Here is a 15,605-nt window from a genome sequence, read left to right as displayed (position 1 = left end):
CAAGAGGAACAAAGTTCCTCCACCTTAGATGGACCTCTGAGTCCATCTCCAACATCAACCTCAGAGCTGCCAATGGCAGCCCTACCATATACCACTGACAGGCTATTAGCCACTCCATTACTTCTTTCTGAAGACTCCAATAAGAACATACCACCTAAGACAGAGGAGCCAGCAGCTCCTCTTTCAAATTCTTGCAGCCCATCTGTCACTTTAAAGACTGGGCACCACACCTTAAAATCTTCATGTATGGGAAAGGACTCATCAACAAAAGATGAGTCTCCACCCATTCTCTCCCCCACTGAAAAAAAAAAAAGTTGGGAGATTCCCAGAAATCATCCCAATCTCTGAACAAAAGACCCCAAAAATTAATCCAAAGGAATCTCAATGTCAGAGGACACAAAAGATAACAAGGCTTCATCTGTCATTCAATGGGATTGCCAAGGACTTAGAAGTAAATGAGAAGAATTAAAAGTATTAATTCATGACTTTAATCCAATTTGTAATCCAATTTGTCTCACTTCAAGAAACTAAGCTGGGCAATCATAACATTCCCTGTCCAAAGGAATTTTCTCCACACCATTCAGAAAAAATTCCTTACAACAGAAGCCATAGGGGTACACTACTTATAATCCACAGTGACATCCAACATACCAGTTTTCAAATACAAACTAACTTGCAAGCAGTAGCTATACAAATATTTTTGGAACGAAAATACACCATATGCTGTGTGTATTTACCACCTGGTATTGCTTTTCCTAGTGAGGACTTTACTTCACTGGTTAACCAGCTACCTACACCATATCTAATATTAGGTGATATGAATGCTTGAGACCCCATGTGGGGTGATATAGTCAGCAACCAAAGAGGAAACCATCTATCCTCAATAATTAATAACTTAAATATAGGGATATTAAATACTGGATAACCAACCCATTTCCATGTACAAACTGGAATTTTATCGGCAATCGATTTGTCAATATGCAGTGAAGATTAAATTATTGACTAGTTGGGAGGTAATGGGTGGTCATTATACCAGTGACCACTTCCCAATTATTATTAGTCTTGCCCAAAGTCCTCCAGTATCTAGACTACCAAAATGGAATATAGGAAAAGTCAAATGGCATATTTTTACTGAAAAAAGTTATGTTTATGCTACTGCAGAAGAATTTCCAATAATAGATGCTGCTATTGAAGTTATTAATACTAGTACTGTGTTATTTGTAGCAGGCCTCCAATCAATTCTGCAAACCTGTTCCATGGTGGGATGATGAATGCCGTAAGACACAGAGCACTGAGTTGCCAAAACACGCTATAAAAGACATAAATGCGATCACTACAAAGCACAGTATCGTAAGGCAAGAGCCCAGTTTAGGATCAAAATTAAGCGATCCCGAAAAAGCTGTTGGACAATATTCATAAGCTCAACAAATACCAAAACTCCTCTTACTTTAATATGGAAGAAAGTAAGGAAAATAGCAGGTAAATGCATCCCATCAAAGCCACCAGTATTAAAAATCAATGATACCAAGGTTGCTGATCCTCAGATTGTTGCAGATAAACTAGCCAGTTATTTTGCAGAGATTTCAAAGAAATGTGATGACAAACCGTATGCAGAATACTGTTGGAGGGAGGAACAAAAAAGGATAGATTTCACACCTACTAAAAAGGAATTGTATAACATACCATTTACAATAAAAGAGTTTGAATCTGCTCTGAAAACTTCTTAAGACAGCTTCTGGTCCCGATGATATCCCATATGCTATGATAAGACACACTCCAGAATGTGCTAAGTTTATCCTTTGTATAATAAATATAATTTTTAGAGAACACCTATTTCCTTAGTGTGGGAATTAACAACGATTCTACTGTTTGCCAAGCCAGGAAAAGTTAGCCTGTTAACAAGCAGTTACCGTCCTATTGCTTTAACATCATGTCTCTGTAAAGTTATGGAAAAAATGGTCAATACTCGTTTAGTGTGATATCTGGAACACAGTTACCTCCTCTCCAAAGCTCATTGTGGTTTTAGAAATATGCACTCTACTACAGATGTTTTAGTAAGAATGGAAAACTATTTGTGAAGCTTTTGCAAGTAAGCAACATCATATTACAGTCTCTTTTTTTTATTTGGAAAAAGCTTATGATACTTCATGGAAGCATGGAATTTTACAAGATTTGTGCAATTGTGATTTGAGAAGAGAACTACCACTTTTTATTAAATCCTTTTTAAAATCTCAAAGATTTGTGCGAGTTGGAGCAACAGTGTTGGTTCATTACCAAGAAGAAGGAGTGCTTGAAGGTAGTGTCTTGAGTGTCACCCTATTTGCATTAGCAATTAATGGCATTGCTAAGATAATTTCTGAAGATATTTTTTACCTTGTTTTTGGATGACTTCTCCCTGTCATTTGCATCCTCAAAGATGGCAGTAGCAGAGCAACAATTACAACTCAACATCAACAAAGTTGTCACATGGGCTGAGAAAAGAGGGTTCAAGTTTTCTGTCACCAAAACTGTTATAGTATACTTTTGCCGTCTAAGAGGAGCCCATCCCAATCCTGATTTATTTATAAATGGACAACAAATCCCTTTTAAGAAAGAAACTAAATTTCTTGGATTAATTTGACAACAAGCTTAATTGGTCTTCCCATATATCTAACTTGAAAACAAAATGTGTAAAGGCACTAGATCTATTAAGAGTATTATCTCATACTTTGTGGGGTGCTGACCGAACACAGCTCCTCAGATTATACAAAGCTATTATTTTACCAAAGTTAGTTTATGGTTGTGAAGTGTTCACATCTGCCCCTCTGTATAAATTAAAAGCTCTTTATTCTGTTCATCATGCAGACATCCGGATTTCTACAGGATGCTGGAGAGCTTCCTCTGGATCTCCATTTCCAGACTTTGCTGCTGCGAAGTTCGATTAGGTTCAAGAGACTTCCAAATTCTTTAGCTAGCATTGCAGTCAGAAATGAAAGATATTTTCCTCATTTTAGAGATCATTCAAAAATACCACATCCATTTGCCTTCAGAGTGCAGGAAATCATGACCAATTTAAACACAACCATTACTTGTGTTCTGTCTTTCAAGTTTTCAGTAATCCCACCTTGGAAGCTACCTTATATTACATATAGTAACTACTTTAATTCATCCAAGAAGAATATATCAGAGGAAGTGATGTGACTTACTTTTTTAGAGAATGCATCTCGGCATGAAAGTGATATCTTTATATATACTGATGGTTCCAAATCTGATACTGGTGTTGGCTATGGAGCAGTTTTTCCAAATTTTGAAATCTGCAGATCATTTACTTAATTGTTGCTCCATTTTTTCAGCTAGAGTTATATGCCATTTTAGTTTTAATTAAGGAAATTTTACTTTGTGAAGATAGCAGTTTTACTATTTTCACAGATTCTCTAAGTGTGATTCAAGCCATGAATTTTTATTCAAAACACCCTCTGATTTTAGAGATTTTAAAATGGTTATTTTTAGTAAACCGAAAAAGGAAAACTGTAAACTTCTGTTGGGTACCAGCACACACAGGAGTAGTTGGAAATGAATAGGCTGATAAGCTAGCGAAAAGGGCAATTCATGATGGTCCACAAAGAAATATTGCATTACCATTTAGAGATTTTTTACCTTGCATACAAAAACAAAAGCCCAAGAGAAATGGCAAAATATATGGGAAAATTTTGTAGAAAGCAAACAAAAAATGTTGGAAATTACAAGATCAGCAGTTACTTTTAATTACAGAAAAATGTCAAGGAGATGGGAAACGGCCCTATGCCACTTAAGAATGGATCACACACACCTGACACATGGTTATTTAATGGCTGGACATTAAATAACCAGCCATTCTGTGATGACTGTCTGGTTCCTCTGACTGTGGGACACTTGCTGGTCGAGTGTCCCAGTCTTTAGGACATAAGAGAGCGTGTCCTTGGGTACTTGGAAGGAATATTATTAGTCAGACGAGTGGTATTTTTAGGTTTGCGGAGGAAGCAGGCTTCCTACAAAAGTTATAAATTTTTATAGTAAGGTGTAAATGATGTCATACTTGTAACTTAAGCGTACATAAGATAAAAATTCTATTATTTTTTACTTATTATCTTTTTTTTTTTTATTACATAACAGTATATATCCAGTGTCGATGACCTAAGTTGTTGTGACGCCATGGTACATTTTTACATCAATCAATCATCTTTCTCTACTTTTTTCTGAACCCTTCTGTCCAACCTCCCTTCCATCTTCCTATTCATCCTCTATAACTTCTGCTTCTAGAGATTTTTGGTTTAAATAGTGTGGATATTTCCACTTTATTAAATGTCCTGTCAGTGTGTAAGGAAAGGGTACCATGCCTTGGATTGGGGTTTGTGTTTGAAGCTAAATGTGAGAACTGTGGTTGGGAGTGTCAACCAATCTGATGATGTGTGGACGTGAAGGGTGCTAGTATGACGCCATATGGACACCCTGAAGGTGGAACTATCCCTGAGATCAGCCCATGGATTCCAGGGGTGGGCTGTTGTTAGGGGTAGGACTCCCGGCATATTTTCTGGATTTTCTGGTATGCCCACCAACATAGTCAGTGTGGGGTTGATTGTATTCTAGTAGTAGTCGCAGTCCCAACAAGCAGGTTTGGCTTACACTTGTGCCCCCCGATATGTTGGCGCCATTCCTTTTAGGGTAGGGTAAGGGGTGGACTTCTGGGAGTCAGTTTCTAATGGTGTCATTAGCAGAGAACAGAGCCCCATGAAAAGTTAATGGTGCCTTTTCAGTTATCACCAGGAGTGTGTGTGTGTGTGTATTTTTTATTTTTTTTTATTTTATTTATTTATAGTTTTAACAAACTTCAGTTTTTCATGAATGGTCCCCATGATCAATAAAATACCCCCAGGCCAAATAACAGCTGGACACAGTTGACAACCCAATGCTATGCGAGAAGGAATACTGCCAGGAATTCTCAGCAAAAAGTATCTGGTTCCAGTATTATCACACTGGAATCATTTGCAATGAAGAAAAATTAAGTATGAAATAGTTCATGGGGTCTTTGTACGCAATGCTTTCAATAAAGACCTGAATATGAAGCTTGAAGGTGACAATATAGACATATTTCAAGTACACAGGGAAATTGTGGAATGTTGTGGCAGACAGCCAAAAATATCACCCCGAAATGGTAATATGTTCCTAGTAGAAAGTATCTTCCCAGAGGAGAGCATTAAGTTGATGGGATTGTCGGACCTTTCGGAAGTTACAGTTGAGTGCACTTCCCACTCCAGCATGAACTCTGGCAAGGATTTGATATATGCCCCTCAGTTGATGACTTTCTTTGAGGAGAAAATTTTAACAGAATTAAAAGACCAGGGTGTAATAAAGGTGGACAGGATGTCAAAGAAGGTTGATAATAATAGAATACCTCAGCCTTCCTTAATATTGACATATTCCAGGATATGTCTCTGCAGCCTGGCATAGGTTGAAGATAAAGCAGTGCATCCTGAGACCCAGAAGGTGTTTCCATTGCCAGCATTTTGGACACACCCTACAATTGTGCCAATCCAAATTGCAAGAAAATCCTGCTGTCTGTGTTCACTGTGGTGAGGGACATGCATCATTATCTCAAAAGTGTGATGTACATTTACTTGAAAAAGAAATCTAAGCAATCAGAGTAATAGAAAGAACAACATTTAAGGAAGCACGAGAGAGAGCCAAAACAAAGATTGTAAGACCCGATCTAAGTTTTGCCTCTAGTAGCAAAACTAAGAAACCAAAGGAAAGAGAGAAATAAAAAACCTAAGTTAGGAGTACCAAGGTTGAATCAAATAAAGAATCACTAAGAAGACGGCTAACTGATTCATTAGAATCAATTGATGATGAGAATGTAAAGACAAGGTTCACTAGAACCAACAAGAAAGACACCAGTTTGGAGTTGAGTAAAAATTGAAGTGTCAGTTAAGACACCCTCCACCATCTGCCTCTTTGGAGGCAGGGCTAGTGAGTGCTGGTCTGGTACCAGCTTCTGTTTGTGCCAACTCCTCTTTGGAGGACAAACCAGCAGACGCTGTGAGATTATAAATATTGACAGGGTGTAAGCTGGTAGCAGTTTATTATCTTCAACAAACTTATAAAGACTTTAGAGAGCAGTTTCTTGAAAACTTATACATAACAGGAGTAACTGAAATCAGCTTATATTCAGAGGGACATGAAGATGGACTTAGTCCCTTAAGTAGTGCAGTAGTGTTTCCCTTCCACCAAATAGAAGAGAAACTTGCAAGGCCAGCTAATCTTCAGAAAACACTAGTAATCTTAAGAGCAATAAAATCAGTTGTCTTGGCAATACACCTTTCATTAAGATAGACCAAATCAGCAATGGACTTGTTGCCTAAGATAACCCTTTACTGTGCAGTGTTTATCACAGAAGAAAGCACATTTACATCAAGACAGTGCCCACCTTATGAATGACACCCCAACCATTTCTTTGAACTCAATCTCATTTGAGGAAGGGAAAGGAATTTATATATTCCTATCAATACAGCTTCAGAACAATACCTTTTAAGATCTTTGTTTATCCTCTATATTTGTCAGTGTGGTTATTCATCATGGTTTTCTCATTTTTACAATGAGCTTTTAGTAAATTCTTGTTTATCTCTTGTCACAAACATTACAGATATGATATGAGATGATTGTTACTATTTGAGTTAATGAGTCTTTTCCACATTCAGAATCAATGTTTTAAAGAGAATAGTAAGAGATGTATGAGCTATAATAATATTTAAGTATTTTTGTAATTTAATCTAGTGCATGATTGTACATTATTGACTTAGTTTAAGGAAAAATTGTACAGGTTTCGTAAATAGTTGTGATTGTTCACAGTTCTTTATGAACATAACTGAAGTCTGGAATATTTTCTAAATACTTTCATGTTGCGTACTTAGAAGTAGCCACTGGTCTGGGGAAAATTCCAAAAGATTGTTCATGTTAAAACTGTCAGATGTCTAAGGAGCTTGTGAAATTAAGTAAATATTAAAAGTCTTCAGCTATATGTATTAATAAATAAGTTGATAAAGTGATGAGGATGAAGTATCAGTTGATCAGGTGATTTTAGTTGAAGCCAAAATACTATTGAAATATGACCTGGAGTTAGTTTAGCAGTGTCTAAAAGTTGGAGTAAAATTGACAGTTATCTCCTTACCATTTAGGAAAGTAACAATTAGCTATAGGGTGTTTTCTGAGAGATAAAACTGCTTAGGAGTAAGATGTGCAATATTCAAGAGTTTATTAGTTGCTTATTATTATGTACTACATTATAGCCTGTACATACTAGTAATTATTTGTCAATGTATTTTTTGTATTTTTCAGTTAATTCACTTCTTGGTTGCAATGGTTAAGTCACCATCTAATCCAATAATACCCAAGCGGAAGTTTGGACACCTTGCATTGGAGGGTATTGAAGAAGCAGCATCATTGAATACCATTCCACAGCTATCACAAAATGTTGAGGCAAGTAATGCTCTTATTTTTTTTAAAGATTTTTTATTTTTTTGTGTCATACCTAGTATTGTTTTGCATTTTTTCCATAATTTTTTCTGCAGTTAACAGAAGATGGGTTGTACCATATCTTACTTATTTATTTTTATATGTTAGGGGGTTATTGCCTTATTTAATTAATTTTGTTTTAAAGTTTGTTCATACTCGGAATGAACCCTCAGTCTTAACAATTGGATAATCTTCTTGCGCCAGCTGGAAGCCGGTTAAAAACAATAAAAGATTTGTAAGGCAAGGAATCTGTGGCATCTGGCAACTCAAGGTGGAAACTGTTCACCGACCAAGCTTGGAACCTCGTGACGTGTCAGTCTTCACCGTCTTCTATGCACAGCCGTGACTCTCCCTTACACATACGTGTTCGTGACCAATGGAGGGTTGCTAGTGACACGTGTGCTTCAACAACTTCTATACACGGCCATGTCTCTCTCCTTTACGTGTACGTGTTTGTGATGACGGAAGAGTTGCGAGTGGGAAAGAGTGCTTCATCAGCTTCTCTACAGGGCCGGGTCTTTCCCACACACGTATTTGTTCGCGATCATGAAAGTATTAGCCCTTTATATCCACCATCTCCATCTCCTTTACCTGATGTAGTCTGTCATAAAGATAAGGCTCCGATTAAGAAGTTGAAGGTACCTGTCGCAACAGTGTCTCCTCCACCTTCCAAAGGCTCTTCTATCTGCAGTGCTACGGTTGAGAACGTGAGGCTCTTCCGGTCCGTGGACGCGTTTCTCGTTACCCTCATAAAGACCCGGACCTTAGGGATTGGTCTCCATCAGGAAGTTCTCTTCAGTGTTGTTCCCTATCTCAAGATCATGCTCGTGCGTCGTCTCAAGGCTGTTGTGATTTGTCCTGTGAATGTGTACGTGATTGGTCGCACAAACGCTTACATGGGTTGGATTGAAACCATGTACAAGTTTCTTTGTGTGGCCATGTTCCAGAACCCTCTTTATCAGGATCTTTGGTAATTAGGGGTTCCACTCCAACCAGTGGGAGACATGATGCCCCTAGGGAAGCCTCTCCAGTGCTGGAAGGGAAGGATGAGGTTCCTTCCAAGCTGTCTCCTTTGCATCATCAGTCCCCTTTCCCAGAGCAAGAGGAGGGAGAGAGCCAGGAGTTTCTGTCTTCTTTCTCTGAGGTTGTTGATCTCATTCGTGAGTTCAGTAATCTTGGGGGGTAGAATGCAGGCCCAAACTTCTGTGACCTTTATGGGTAAAGAGGCCTTATTAGGTCCAAGGGAAGATACTAGGCCTTCGTTTGAGCTTCCCTTGTCAGGTCATGCTCAGAATTCTATCTTGCAATGTGTTAACACCTTGGTTTTGGACTGAGATGGCTCTCTGCGCTCCAATAGATCCTTGAGGTTCCTTCCTCCTCTTGTGCAGCATACGAAGTATTATACCACCAATGTGGTCCAGCTGTGGTCCCGTCATCTTAATTTGGACATGGTCCATCTTAAATCTGGGTTGACCCTGGATCAGGTTAGGTCTGAGGGTCCTTTTTCTTCGCAGGAGGCCTTTGCTATGGAGGCTACGACTTCTTCTATCTTCCAGACTGTCTCCTGGCTGGACTTGTGGTCCACTGCCATAGCCAGGATGGCTTGGGTTAGAGCGGAGGGAGGTTTAGTCGGTTCTCCCCCGTGTCAGGTTTTTGCAGTCTGGTGCTAAGGCTATTTCATATCAAGGCCACTTAGGTGCAACTTTGTGGGCCAACATTCTCCTGGTCAGGAGGGACACGGCCTTGTTGAAGGTGGTGGGATCTGTAGATATGGAGTCCTTGTCAGCTCTTCGAAACGGGGATCTTCTCGAGTTGCAGCTTCTCTTCCCAAGAACTCTAGTAGAAGGTGCAATCGACTGGCAGCGAGTGGATACCAAGGATAGGCTAGTACATCAGGCAGTATCTAAGTCGGAGGCTTGTTCTCGTCCTCCTCTTCCCCATCCACAAAGGCAGGCAAGTCGGTCTTCTGTCAAGTCATCTGGACGTTCGTCTTATGGGAGAATCACTGTCTTTTTCTCCATCCAAGTCAAGACAACAACAGCATCCCTTTCAGTCCCGCCCCTACAAGGCTGGGAGGGACTCAAGGGGCAGTGTGATTCATTGATAGAGTGGGCACCTCTCCCTCTCCGTTGCCACTGGTAGGGGGATGCCTGGCGAGCCATTGGGGCCAAGTGGCAGTTGTATGGAGTGGCAAAATGGGTAGTAGTTGTTCTTTGGGTGGGGGTATCTACTACCCTTCGATGTCTCTCCCCTCTCTCGGACAGACCCCTTCTCAATCTGACTTATGTTCACGGCTCCCCAAAGTACTTAGCTCTGTGGGAGGAAGTGTTGAAGATACTGGACAAAGGGGTGATGGAAGAAGTGCAGCGTCTTTCATTGGGGTTTTACAGTCAGATTTTCCTGGTTCCGAAGGCTATAGGCGACTACGTAGAGACCAGTAATCGACCTTTCCACTCTGAATCACTTTGTAAGGAAGACTAGCTTCAGGATGGAAACAGCCCAGACAGTTTTGACAGTGATAAGAGACAACAACTTTTTGTCGTCAATAGAGTGGAAAGATGCATACTTTCATATTCCAATCCACCCTTCGTCCAGAAAGTTCCTTCGCTTCATTCTGGGGGGAGCAGGTCTTCCAGTTCAAGGTCTTTTGCTACAGATTGACTATGACCCCTCAGATGGTTCACAAGGGTCTTTACCATAGTCTCAACATGGGCTCATGCTCAAGAGATTCACCTGTTGAGATACCTCGACGACTGGCTGGCCTTGGCAAGCTCCAGGGATAAACTACTTCAAGATAGGGATGAACCTGGAGAAGTCACATCTGGTTCCCAGTCAGAGGGCTTTCTTTCTAGGTATGGATAGTTACAGCAGTGTCAGGTTTTTCCATCGTACCAGAGGTTGGAGAAGTTCCGGTCAGTGGCACGCTTTTTCCTGTCACAGTCCAAACAGCCAGCTCACCAGTGGCAGGTCCTTCTGGGGATTTTGTCTTCTCTGGAGAATCTGGTCCCTTATGATTGTCTTCACATTCGGTCTCTGCAGTGGAGACTGAAGGACTTCGGTCGGAGGAGGTGAGGAAAGACCTTCGTTGGTGGTTGGACGAACAGAATCTTGTGGTTGGAGTCCCTCTGTATTCCACCCCCTCCTGTCTTTCTCCTGTTTTTGGATGCTTCCATCGGTGGGTGGGGGTGTCCGTCCATCTGGAAGATCTCCTTGCTTTGGGCATTTGGAGTACAAAGAAGAAGCTGCTCCCGTCAACATTTTGGAGTTAAAAGCAGCTTTCCTAGGTTTGCGGGAGTTCTGGGAGAGGGTAGAGGGTCATTCTGTCATACTGATGTTGAACAATACCACAGTGGTCGCCTATGTTAACAAACAAGGGGGTCTGGTGTCTTGTCAGCTCCATTCAATGACAAGTCAAGTTAGATCGGTGAGAGATCAACAACTCCGTGGAGCTCTCCGCCAGGCACATTCCAGGCAAGAAAAATGTGGTGGCTGACAAGCTGAGTCATCGGGACCAAACCCTGGGCACAGAGTGGTCAACGCATCAGGACATGACAGACAGGCTTTACTGTTCAGTGGTCCCAGATCCTCTTGCTCTAGCAGAGGACACCTTACAGCATCCTTGGGACAATCTCGAGGTACGTATACGCCTTCCCTCCATTTTGCCTGGTCCGTCAAGTTCTGAACAGAGTAATGGGTTCTTGAAATTTTAGGATGACCTTGGTGGCACCCCTGTGGCCTCAACCAGAGTGGTTCCCGGACCTTATGTCTCTTCTGTCAGAGGTTCCAAGAGAGATTTCCCCATGGCGACAACTCCTTTTACCAACCTCATGTGGAAAGGTTTCACCAGTCAGTAAAGTCCCTGTCTCTTCAGGACTGGAGACTTATCAAGTATCTTCTTTTGAGCGAGAGGTTTTTCTCAAAAGGCTGCAGGACAGATGTCTGGCTATCTAATGAAGTCTTCATCAACAGTTTACCAGGGGAAATGGGCAGTCTACTGTGGTTGACGTCGTCGAAGCTTCTATTCAGCGGGTAGCAGATTTTCTTATCTTTCTCAGGAAGAAGAAAGGTCTTTCTGTTTCAGCTATCAGAGGCCTTGGGTTTGGTGTTGCACCTGAAAGGTGTGAACATCTTTTCATCTTGGGAAGTCTCATTGTTCAGGAGTTTTGAACAGTCCTGTTCTCCAAGGGAACTCTAGCCTCCTGCGTGGGATCTTTCTCTAGTCCTGAAAAGTCTCACCTGAGCTCCATTTAAACCCTTTCATTGTTCATCAGAGAGAGATCTGACTCTAAAGACAGTTTTCCTGTTGGCCTTGACTTCTTTGAAAAGAGTTGGCGAGCTTCATGGCCTAAGTTATGATATTAAACACACCAGGGGTTGGGGGTCTGTGGCTTTCAATTTGTCCCGGAATTCGTGGCTAAAACCCAGAACCCCTCGGTTCATGAACAGATTTGCCTCGTTTTCCATTTCCTCACTGAGTGACTGTGGATAATGATCCGTGAGAGCCTTTGCTTTGCCCCCGTCAGAGCACTGCGATGCTATTTGAAAAGGACTTGTTGCTTAAGACCTAGTTGCCGTTGATTTTTTGTTAGTACAGGCCGGTCCATAAGGGAAGTGTCTAAGAATACGTACATTTCGTACATTCAACTTACCTGTCAGATATATACATAGCTATCGACTCCGTCGTCCCCGACAGAAATTCAAATTTCGTGGCACTCGCTACAGGTAGGTCAGGTGATCTACCGCCCTGCTCTGGGTGGCAGGACTAGGAACCATTCCCGTTTTCTAATCAGATTCTCTCTGTCGCCGGTAGTATCAACATTGTTGTTACTTCCTCCTGACTGGAATTCTTTTTTCACAACGCTTTTGATCATCTTTCGACTGATTTTTGGTGATGTACTTGGATCGTTGTTTGGCATTCGCTATCGTGGACTGTTTTTTGGACTTCGCTTTGGATTTTCGTGAATATGTCAGATTCTAGTGTTAGCTTCAGAGTGTGTGTGAATGAGGGCTGTAAGGTGAGGATTCCGAAAGCTTCGGTAGATCCTCACACTACATGCAGTGGTTGTAGAATGGTTGAATGCTCAATTGAGAATACGTGTAACGAGTGTGAGAAATTGAGTGCGCAAGAATGGAAGAATCTAACTTCTTACTTGAAGAAGTTAGAGAAAGATAGAGAGAGGAAGGCGGCTTACAAAAGCCGAAAAATGTCTAGATCGCGTGAACTTTTGTCTAGTTCTGTAGCTGCTTCTTCTTCTCATAATTATGCCCATTCTATTTCAGCCCGTTCACAAGTTAATCCCTCTGATTCTGCCTCAGAAATGGCGGAACTCAGAGCTTTCCTTCAAAAAATGCAAGAAAAAATGGAAGCATTGGAAGGTAAGAGAAGTGAATGTGGTTTCTCGAGTGATTTTAGTGTCCCCAGTGTAGTGGAGGGGGCGTCTGGTCGTCTCTGCGACGCTCCCAGGTCTAGACCTCTTCCAAGCTCCCTGGCCCAGAGGAGAAGGAAAGTCGAAAGCCTTACGGGGGTCGTGGAGAATCCCCAACGATCAGGCGTCCCTTCGGCAGAATCTTATACATCTCAGACTGCCAGGGACAGCTATAGGAAAAGCGTCCTTCGTGAGTGCTTTTCATCATCTAGTTCGCCTTCTCCGAGAAGAGGATGGAAGGAATCGAAGCTTTCACGTCCGCTGAAGAGGAATTGGAAAAAGAAACCTGAAGCTCAATTTTCTAGCCCGAGCGCTTCTCTGAAGAGGATGCGCCTTCGGTAATCAAGAAGGCTAGAAAGGAGTTAGATCCTTGGAATGTAAAAGACTCTCGAGCGCCTTCCAGATCTCCTTCTCCTGATTCGAATGAGCCTTCGACCAGGAAAATTTTGATGAATATGCAGGAGCAATTAGCGTCTTTGGTAGGAGTACTTTCTAAAGAGCCTACTCGTGAAAAAGGATGACAGGCGTCCGATTAAGGAGATTCCAAATACCGATCTCCTGTCGGGCGCAACGAACCCTCCAGGGGAGTTGTCGCACAGGCGGCCATCTCTGGGGGAAGCGGTGCGTTAGGCAGGTGAGACGTAGGAAAGGAAGTAACTCCTGCCAAGCGTCTGGCGCCAACTAGGAGCCAGGCGCCAAGTAGGCGCAAAGAGCCTGACTTTACTGTAGATCGTTCTAGGCCCAGATCTTCATCCAAGCAACAAGAGCCAACTGGAGAAGAGAGAACTCCTGATAGGAGTAAAGCGCCTGCTAAGCGCAATATACTTGCCATTCGAAATGCGCATTCCATGAGCGATACTCCTACCAAACCACAGGAGTATTCGGAACTAGATGCGCCTTCCAAAGGTCAGGAGTCTTCGGGAAGAGATACTCCCTGCCAGGCGACCTGGAGTACTCTGACCTCGATACTCCTCCCAGGCGCCAGGAGTATTCTAGACTTTTTACTCCTACCAGGCGCCAGGAGTATTCGAAGCGCGATGTGCCTACCAAGCGCCAGGAGTATTCTGAGCAAGAGTATTTGGAGCGAGATGCGCCTACCAGACGCCAGGAGTATTCGAAGAGTGTTACGACTGTCAGGCGCCAGGAGTATTCCAAACAGGATACTCCTACCAGGCTCCAGGAGTATTCTCAGCGAGATACTCCTGCTAAACGCCAGGCGCATTCTCCTCATGAAGAGCTTGATATCCGACAGGAGTCTAACAGGCGTAAAACAGTTATACATGACTCGCCTAATGATAAACGTAAAGAGAGAGTTACTCCTAGCCCCTCTCCTAATAGAAGTGCTTCTTCTTCGGAATGGAAGAAATCAAGAGAGGAGACAGAGGAGGGAAGGGAGCCTTCTCCTTCCGAGCCTATTAATTTAGATGACGTCTCGGAGGACGAAGTTACTAACAGAGAAGGACTTTCGAATTACAAAGTTCTTTCTTCTCTTCTCTTAAAAGAATATGGAGATGCATTGACTCCAGCCGCTCCTCCTTCTCCGCGCTCTCTATTTTCAAGTACGAAAGCGCACAAGTCTTCATCTTTCCTGAAAATGAAGCCGGCCATATCCATGAAAAGGGCCTTACAATCTCTTGACTCCTGGATCAAGACAAAGAAGGAGTTAGGAAGGACAATCTTTTGCATGCCTCCCGCTAAACTAAGGGGTAGGAGAGGCATATGGTACGAAACGGGAGAAGATATGGGATTGTCTCTGCCCGTTTCAGCTGAATCGGACTTCTCCAGTCTCGTAGACTCGTCGAGGAGACATGCCTTAAATTCAGCGAAAGCAACATGGGGTCTTTCGGAAATGGACCATTTCCTCAAGGGACTTTTTCATACTTTAGAAGTATTTAACTTCCTAGATTGGTCCCTTGGGGTTATTGCTAAGAAGTCCCATGAAAAAGAACAACTAAACCCTGAAACCTTACATAGCATCCTTACATGCATCGATAAGGCGGTTCAAGATGGATCGGCGGAAGTATGCTCCCTCTTCGGTGCAGGAATACTAAAGAAGAGAGCGGTTCATAGTGCCTTTCTCACTAAGGCCGTCTCGCCTTCGCAGAGATCCGCTTTGCTGTATGCGCCTCTCTCTGAACATTTATTTCCTTCTCAGTTGGTGAGAGACATTGCCCATTCGCTAACTGAGAAAGCCACTCAAGATCTTTTAAGGCAATCCTCAAGGAAAAATAGACCTGTGGCCAGTGAGGAAAAGAAAGCCTCTAGGCCAGCTCAACAACAGCAGCCCTTTCGAGGAGGCCCTCAGGCTAGATCCATCGCCAGAAGAAAGTCAACGGATAAAAGGGGAAGATCTGCCTTCCGTCCCTTTAAGAAGGGAAAATGAGAAATCTTTCCTCCAGACACCTGTAGGAGCCAGGTTACAGTTCTTTGCGGGAGCATGGGAAGACATAGGATCCGATCCTTGGTCAATGTCAATAATCAAGAAGGGTTATTATATCCCATTCAAGGACAGGCCCCCTTGACAACATCACCGAGGGAACTGTCAGCCAGATACAGGGACCCTGTTCTGATGGATACTCTTCGTCAAATGGTGGAACAGATGTGGGACAAAAGAGCAATAGAGCTGGTACTGGATCAAAGCTCCCCGGGGTT

At 42.4% G+C, this 15,605-nt stretch overlaps 1 protein-coding gene across 6 annotated transcripts in view; it reads left to right on the top strand.

Moving 5' to 3' along the window:
- LOC135196277 (heat shock factor protein-like) overlaps positions 1-15,605 on the top strand; it is a 340,110-nt gene that overhangs the window by 77,747 nt on the left and 246,758 nt on the right. For all 6 annotated transcript variants that reach the window (XM_064222984.1, XM_064222983.1, XM_064222982.1 and 3 more), the window contains exon 4: positions 7,351-7,491. In XM_064222984.1, the coding sequence (XP_064079054.1) occupies positions 7,351-7,491 (141 nt within the window). The remainder of the gene's footprint in view (positions 1-7,350; positions 7,492-15,605) is intronic.

The sequence above is a fragment of the Macrobrachium nipponense genome, chromosome 17 (genome assembly GCF_015104395.2).
Source record: "Macrobrachium nipponense isolate FS-2020 chromosome 17, ASM1510439v2, whole genome shotgun sequence".
NCBI lineage: Eukaryota > Metazoa > Arthropoda > Malacostraca > Decapoda > Palaemonidae > Macrobrachium > Macrobrachium nipponense.
The sequence above is the reverse complement of the archived record's forward strand: the minus strand, read 5'-3'. Positions and strand labels throughout refer to the sequence as shown.